This window comes from Musca vetustissima, unplaced genomic scaffold, assembly GCF_032173495.1.
Source record: "Musca vetustissima isolate MV318-11 ecotype Yass unplaced genomic scaffold, APGP_CSIRO_Mvet_v1 utg8587, whole genome shotgun sequence".
Lineage (NCBI taxonomy): Eukaryota > Metazoa > Arthropoda > Insecta > Diptera > Muscidae > Musca > Musca vetustissima.
The window spans coordinates 215,973-225,026 of record NW_026879173.1 but is presented as its reverse complement, the minus strand read 5'-3'; the positions used below and the strand labels follow the sequence as shown (position 1 = coordinate 225,026).

The window sequence follows — 9,054 nt, the reverse complement described above, 5'->3', positions numbered from 1 at the left end:
ATCTGCAAAGAAAACAAAATAACAAATAACATATAAAAGGAAACTAACAAAATCCAAAAACAAAAATTTGACAAGCTTAAACAACAACAAATGAACGAACTCAACATAAAGTACAATGAGAACTGGTTTGTGAACAAAACAAACATACAATTTCCTAACGAAGTAAAGTGGCTTCTCTCACTTGGCGATAAGTTTGGATTACCAACAAAGCGGAGAGATTTTCCCTTATTTAAATTCATTGGAGAGGATATCATTCAAACCAACAAAGACAAAGAACAACAAGAAATTTTGAGAACTAAATTTACAACAATGATAGACACACATTTGAACAAGAAGAGAGAAAGTGAAAGAGACAAAGTAATTAACCGCACAGTGGATCAAACAAGAACTATTCTAAAACATAACAACGACATATTGATATTGAATGCGGATAAAGGCAATGTAACGGTGGCAATTACCAAGGAAGATTATCAAGCAAGAATGAACAATATAATATCGGACATGATGTCATATCAACGTATTAATAAGGACCCAACAACAAGTTTAATTAAAAAGAACAATGAACTAGTGGAAGAGTTATACAAGAATAACATAATTTGTGCAATAGAGAGACGAAAACTTAAATCAGACGTGGCCACCGCACCAAGACTATATGGACTTCCCAAAATACACAAAGAAAATTATCCATTACGGCCGATATGTTCCTCCATAAACTCACCTTCCATACAACTTTGCAAATACATGGTTAAAATACTCAAGAACTTGACAATTAACTCAAAATACAACGTAAGGGACTCAATTGACTTTAAAAAGAAGATAACCAATTTAACTGTCGGTGAGAATGACAAAATGGTATCGTTTGATGTGATATCACTGTTCCCGAGCATACCAGTAAACCTAGGAATAAAAATAATAGAAGAAAAATGGGACGAAATACGAGAATACACTAATATGACAAAGGCCTTATTTTCCAGTATTCTTACGTTTTGCATTAAGGACAACCGCTACTTCACGTATAATGACAAGGTTTACAAACAGAAAAAAGGACTGCCAATGGGTTCACCAGCTTCTCCAATTGTAGCTGATATAGTGATGGAGAAACTTCTTGACACCTGTATGGAACAACTAACGACGAAACCTACACTAGTAACCAAATATGTTGACGATCTTTTTGTGATACTGGGGGAAGATGCAATAACAGATACCTTGACTATTTTAAACAGCTACAACAACAATATAAAGTTCACAATGGAGAAAGAGAACAACGGATGCTTACCGTATTTGGACACGTTGGTGTATCAAAATAAGGGTAAATTAGAACTAGACTGGTACCAAAAACCCACCGCATCGGGGAGGATCATAAACTTCTTTTCAAAACACCCAAAGCAGATAATAATGAACACGGCAAACAACTTAGCAAACAGAATTTTAAAAATAAGCGATGAAAAGTTCCACGAAACCAACAAAATTAAAATTAGAGAAATTCTATCAAATAACAATTTTCCAGCCAACGTAATCAACAGAATACTAAATAATCAGACACTACGAAGGAAACAGCCACGAACTGAGGAGGAAAGAACTTACAAATCAATGATTTATATCCCAATAATTTCAGAAAGATTTCAGAATGCAAATTTATTTGATAAAGAAAAATATAAGGTGGCCCAAAAAACAAATAATACGCTAAAAACGTTATTTCCCAACACGAAAAGCAAGATACACAAATTGGAAAAACACAATGTTATCTATAAAATAGAATGTGATGGAAACGATGAAGAAAAATGTAAACAGGTGTATGTTGGAACCACAAAAAATAAATTAAAAACCAGATTATCGGCACACAAATCTGACATTAAATTAAGGAATCAGAATAATACACAAAAAACAGCACTTGCAGAACACTGTAAGAACAACAACCATAGACCAAACTTTGATAAAGTACAAATACTTCAAACAGAAAACAATTACAATAGGAGACTTACATAAACAACCTACCAACAACAAAGGGAATTAATTTTAAGAGCGACACAGACAACGCAGCTTACTGTTACAGACACCTTACACAGAAAGAGAGATCGTGCAATAAACTAAAATAAACTCAGTGCAATATTTACATCCGACGACGATAGTGAAGTCTATCATAGTTTTAAGTAAACTTGACACTAGTTTATTTGTAAGCGATTTTGTCACTTCATTCTGTGTAATTAATGTCATTAATTTCAAAATTGTTTGTAGATCATCCTGAAGATGCAATTTAAAACAATTGCGAAACATTGATCGTGAAAAATAAAAAAGACCTCAAGCTCGAAAAAATATATTGTTTTATTATATAAGAATCAAAAGGTCGAACTGTCTGGATATATTTTATGCCGCTAAAATCGCATTAGAAGAAGAGAATATGCCATATATTTTGAGATTCCAGACACATAATGATCAAAAACAAATGTTTAGGATAGTTACAATCGTTACAATCCAATGCGATTTACGCGATTTACAGTGGACTGCACATTCCCCAGCTCTCCATCCCAAACAATATTTATGGAAATTTGTATATAGGAAAAAGAACTAGTCGTTACTTCGCCGCTTATAACTCAAAAAACGAGAACTGATTTAAATGATATAAAAATATTCTGAATGGTCAGAAATATATTAGCGGATATATACATATATCGAACCCTCATGTTTTTATTACCTCGTATACCTATTTTGGACCGTTTAACATTCCTTTTTCCCCCACCTAATATATTAAAAAATAATATTTTATTTTTAATAATATATTTTTTGCTCTAGGGAAACTAAAATTGTTTTTTTTTTCAAATAAAGAAACCTTCGATCGTCTCGGTGTTGCATGTATAAACCCTGACTTACAAGAATCAAAAACAATTCTGATGGCACAATCCGTAAAATTCGAATACGAATATATAATTTGGACCGAATATACAAATTGGTACTTTACACATTTTTGCCCTTTTTTTCGGCAGATGACTGTACTAAAATTGGAGAAATGATAGAGATCGGACAAAAGATATATTACGTGTCGAGGTTGCTCTTTCCCAACCACTTTAGGTTTCTAATTATGCTGTACATTAGAGCAGGTTCAGTTGTTGGGAAGAAGCTAAGACTGGGTGGAAAGTGAGCACCCACTAGTCTGTGCCGCCTGTAAGCCAGGGCTGGACAGTGACACAGAAGATATTCAATTGTCTCTGTCTCCTCCTTTTCAGCGAAGAGTTTACAGTAATCAATTGCATTACGATCCCATTTACTAGTAAAGGCCCCGATATTGCATTGACCAGTAATAATTCCTGTCATTACTTATTTATTATAAGTTGCTCCCATATGGCCAAATCCTAAATTCTGATCTCTACTGTCAACAACTGTACCGTTTGAAGATAACAATTGACCAGAAACGGCCAGAATTGGCCAACAGGAGAGGTGTCGTGTTCCACCAGGACAACGTTAGGCCACACACATCTACAGTGATGCATCCGCCATACAGTTTGGACTTGGCACCAAGCGATTATGATCTTTCTTGCCTTGCAAAATTTCTTTAATGATGAAAAATTGGTATCTAGGGAGGATTGTGAAAATCGACTATTAGAGATTTTTTTGCAAATACAGAGCAGGACTTCTATGATAAAGGCATTTTGAAGTTACCTTTAAAAAGGCAACAAATCATATAATAAAACGGTGCATATTTGGCCCAAATCGGACATTCCGAAGCATGTTAATGAAGTCCCATAGTTCATATAAAAATAATGGATTTCTTTTTCCCCAAATTAATACTACTAGCTACTAGTTGCGTTTTATATATAAGCTCTAAAACAGGGTTAATTTCGTTTTTTAGCATAGATTTAAACAATAACAATATGTAAAACAACATGTTGGACAAAGCTATGTTGTCTTTCTGTCAACGAACTTACTAAACTAAAGTTTTACAGATTTTTTTACTCTATCTGTATATCTGAGCACAAATGTCTGTGATGGGTTTGTAATTAAATATAGTATCTAGTATCTATATTTATTCTAATATCTATATTTGTGATAATTATTTTCTTGAGTTAGAATTAAAATCTGGGCTGTGCCCTCGTACTGTTCTTGCTGAATGGCTTATGCCAATTAATTAATTTATAGAGTCGATTGATGTTGTTGTTGTTGTAGCAGCCCTATTGCTTTTACACAATGGGCTGAGGTGACAGACGTTGGCCGAGTAAGACTCGGGTCGTTTCGGATCGTAGACCCCTCTGTCGAGGAAACGAGAGTCGATTGATGTACATTTTTGCACACATCATACTTTGTAATAAATAAATAAAAGGAAATGAGCAAAAACAATCTTGGTCTGTTGATAGTTCTTATTTTTTTCTATATTTTATTGAATAAAGTTAAAATTACAACACTGTGGCATTATGTGCGTAAATTTTTACATGTCTGAATATTATTTTCAATTTCAATAGTACTGAATGTGTGTAGTTTGTGTAGAAGCATACATCAATAAAATTTGAAATGTTGAACGAATTATAATATTTCACATTTTTTAAAATTTATTTAGTGGATTTCCAAGTTTACCGTTTTAATATTTCTCTAAGAAGTTATATATAATAAGTTGACTTTAAATTGATTTTCTACATACCTTTTTTGTACATAGCATAAAACATGAACAAATCTAACATAGATTAAAACATAAACAAATGAATGAAGTTGTGCCATCGCTGAATATTGTAGTTTATTTAAATAAAAAATAAAAGGATATACAATTACCAATTCCAAATAATATAACAGCAAAATAAAAAATATATTTATTAAAATATATAAGAAGTAGATTTTCTTCCATGCGTCAGAAGGAACGTGTTATGGTGTAATTTCATATAACATGTATAGTGAACATCACTAAGAAAACATTCCATATACGACATGCATTATTTTAATCCTAAAATTACATTAAGGTATATCTCACGTAAATTACTCCTAACAAATTTACTGAGAGACATTAAACAATTACGTGTATTGTATTCTGTTTTCATTATAAGCCGCCTCATAGATGTATTTGTAGCACTATACTTTTAATAATGGAATATTATGTCTTTTATTTGAATAGGCTGTACTTAAACAGCTATTTTGTATCCTAGCAAAAAATGTACACAAATCTAGGTAAATTGTTGTGACATTCTGAAAACTGTTACTTACCTGCTCCTATCCTTGAGTTCTTGGTATTTTGAAAAAAGTATGTAACTACGTAAGCAGGTAGCTCGGAATGGAATTATTTAACGGTGTATGATCATGCCACATTCCATATTATCAGTCTTGAAAACGAAATCGTGGAATACAGATATAATATCTTTAAATTAATGTTTATATAAAAAATTGGCAAAAATATAATTAAAGACTGGAATAAAGAATACCGCACATTTACTTGAACATCAGTTCTAATAATAAACGCTTTGTCAATAAATAATGAAAAATATTATACAAATAACTGCAGTGGACTTCGAAGTACGACAAATTTTCAATGTTAAAAATAATTGATTGCAACAAATGTAAACGTTAAAAAAAACATTGTTAAAGGTAATTTATAAACAAAAAATTATCTTGTTTATTATTTCTTTACGAAGAAAAATTAATTTGTTCGCTGATATAGTATTATAAACTAGCACAAAATGTGTTGTGTTACCAATGACAATCTTAAAATTTTTCAAATTGTGTTACTTAATCTTTAACTCCCAAAAACAAAGTTGAGAAAAACGACGATGAATTACTTATTTGTTATTAAATTTACAATATGAATTCAACTTTGTGTTATTCAGAAAAAAAGATTATATAAATATAAAAAGTTTTGATTATATGACAGTCTTTAACACTTAAATTTAAGATTTTTCAAAAAAGTAAAGTTAATCGTAGTGTGGAGTAACTCCTGTGACGATTTCAATGCATAAGGATCCTTTATTTCGACAACGGCTCCATCCGTAAGTTAATGGATTTTAAACGCCTAATCGGTGGTTTTTGTAATATCGTTTATCTAAATATTCGGGTCAAAAATGTATATCCATTTTTTTCCTGAAGTAATTAAGTTTATTTTATTAATAAATTTTGGCCGATTTTTTATGTTTGCAAATAAAACTAATGTAAAACGAAGCCTTCCTAGGTCCTCTATTTTAATAACTTAAATTAAATTACCAAGATCAAGAAAGATTCGGCAGTGGATAAAAATGAACGCGTAATATTGTTTTGTCTTGCCAAAAAAGAATTTCTAAAAATAAAGATATATATTTCATAATAATAAATAATGTACAATGAGAGTTTAAGATCGAAAACGTAATTGTGAAGGTACTCCAATGCAGAAGCTGCCCCAGTCTCTCTCCATAGTTACATTTGAGTATATGCATATAATTACTTGCTGAGTCGATTTATGTATGTCCGTCCATCTGTCTGTCCATGTTAAATTGCAAACAAAGTACAGGTCACATTTATTTATTATGTTCAAAACTGTGCCAATAATGCAAGTTTTTTAAGGAATTCGCAGAGTTTTTCCATTATTAGTAATGATGTCTAAATCATGTATATTTCAAGTCGCGTTAGTAACCCCTCTGTGGTGACTTTTATCTCAAAAAATAAAAAGTGGAAGCTCTAAATTTTTTTACACTGATACTAAATAAAGTATTATGTGTGAAGTTTTATTTTGCATCCGAAAGTCGTGTAGTGACCACGGAAGTTCCCATATATTTACACTCATAGCCAAGGCGAGAGCAACAAACAATAAATGTCCAGTAACTTAAAAAATCTAATAGCGAAAGTTTTTTTTAGAAAAAAGAAATAAAAAAAAAACAAAACATATAAAAGGAAAAGTTATTTTGTCACAAAAAATCTATATATGATTGTTCTATATTGTGAATTCTGAAAATTGTGCTGGCCATTATAATACCCTGATTTTTGACTCACGCCACCAATCTTTGACATGTTTGGATGTATGTTAGAGGTTATTGTCATGATGAAACACTCAAACAAGCAGTACATTTTCTTCAGCGAATAGAGTTCAGAATGCAACACATTTGTATAAACAATCCGATTCATTACTTCATAAATCTCGTAAAAAGATCGGACGCCATAAGCAGAAAAGCAGCCCAATACCATTATTGAGCCGCCTCCATGCTTCCCAGGACCCTTGCAATACTGAGGCTTGAGTCTTGAATTTTTTGGCAATTTTTTTTTTCTTTTGAGCCTTTAATATTAAACGACTACAAATAAAAGTCCGAGAACATAATATTTCACAATGTGTCGGATTCCAATTAATATGAGGTTTTGTGAAAGCCAATCTGGCTTTCCGATTTTTTTCAGAAATAGATGTGCCTTCTTGATGGTTTCCGGCGATGTATATCTGCTACCACAGCTCTTTTACGCACTGTTCTTGAGATTATATCCAACAACAATCCTCACATCAATTCCATTGAATACTTAAATGAGTATTTTTACAGCTATGACAATTTGTTGATCAGTACGAAGTGATGTTTTTAGCGGTATCTCTCCGTAAAGAACTGTCACTACTGATATAGTTCCAAAAAACCAATATGTATATATTCGTGATTTATATTTCCCCAAAACCATTTTCTGTGATTAATTATTTTAACAATCACTGGTAATTAGCTGTTTTATGGCTGTACTGTATTTGTTTTTAGCCATTTTTATATTTTTTGACCGTAAGTCAAAATCGAAAACAATCAAATATTTTTGTAATCAAATATTGCCATCAAATATTTTTAAAAATGATCTATAATAATCGAAATAGTTGTATAAACCAAAACCTAGTAATTTTTTTACGGTAAAAACAACTAAAATTTCAGAGCTCATCTATTTTTCAATTATACATATGTTTTTTATATGAATGTATTTTACGATATAAAACTGTAAAAACAAACATGATATGTTTATCATAAAATGTTATACGGCATATATTATCTTAGCAATTTCAGTTGCTTTAGTTTTTAGTATTTTTTTACAGCTATTTGAAAAGTTTTTATAAATTGAAAAGTCGAATAATTAAACAAATATTAATATATTGCGTATCTATACATTTTCCTGATCTCTATTTGCAAAAATCCTTCTTAGATACCTTATTTTTACAATCCTTCTTAGATACCATTTTTTTATCATTAAAGAAATTTTGCAATGCAAAAAAAAAAAAATGATAATCGCTTGGTGCCTGGCCCGGACTGTATGGCGGATGCACTAAAACTTCCAAACCATGCTCCCGAAGTTTTTGGCGAGTCACTGTAGATGTGTGTGACCTAGCGTTGTCACACGACACCTGTTTGCCAATTCTGGTCAATTGTAAATGATTTAAAACAGTTTTATGGTAGGTTTTTAGCTCCTGGGCGATGTTACGACTGCTATTATGACGGTAAACTTCGATCATTTTTTCGATTTTATCGACATTTTCGACGACTGGCCTACCTGTGCGAGGTGCATATTTATCATTAAAAATTCATGAAACCAAAATTGCACATAATTGGAAATTTTTGGCGCTTGGCTTACATTTTCGCCTTGTCGAAGAAAAGCTGTAAAAGATACCGAATTTTCTCTTAGTTCACGTCCATTTTTAACACCCTGTAACTCACAACTGAATGCACCAAATAAAAAACAGCAAAATGAGCATAAATCTGAAAATGTTTGATCGATATTTTACCATATATATGATATCGATATATCAGCCGAAAAAGTAATGTATATCTTTTTCCCCAACCTAATAAATGGAAAATAATTTATCAATAAAAAATATAATATTTCGCAATTTATAATTTGTATTGCATACAAATTGCACAATCGTTGGGTATAAATCAATGTGTATTTTGCAAAATGTAATTGGAAGCCACATTTAAGTGTCTTAAAAATTATCAATTAATTTTGTAAGTACAGATTTTACCAACTCAATAATGCTCAATAACTCACAATTTTCAATAAGTAAAAGTACATCGATTTTATAAAAAACTCTACAATTATCTCATTTGTTGTTGTTTTTATTTGGTGAGTAATGACACTAAATCCAATTTATCACATGTCACGGGTTTC

At 31.3% G+C, this 9,054-nt stretch overlaps 1 protein-coding gene across 1 annotated transcript; it reads left to right on the top strand.

Annotated features, from left to right (window-relative positions):
- Positions 1-309: 309 nt before the first annotated feature.
- LOC133323976 (uncharacterized) lies at positions 310-1,445 on the top strand. The gene is made up of 2 exons (XM_061532877.1): positions 310-1,309; positions 1,390-1,445. Exons 1-2 carry the CDS (start codon positions 310-312, stop codon positions 1,443-1,445), a joined length of 1,056 nt encoding a protein of 351 aa, XP_061388861.1.
- Positions 1,446-9,054: the final 7,609 nt, after the last annotated feature.

Excerpts from the sequence above, each read along its gene's own strand:
- LOC133323976 (XM_061532877.1), top strand. The coding sequence starts at position 310 with ATGATAGACACACATTTGAACAAGAAGAGAGAAAGTGAAAGAGACAAA. Across the intron at positions 1,310-1,389 it reads GTTGGTGTATCAAAATAAGG|ATAATAATGAACACGGCAAA; the intron begins GTAAATTAGAAC and ends CACCCAAAGCAG.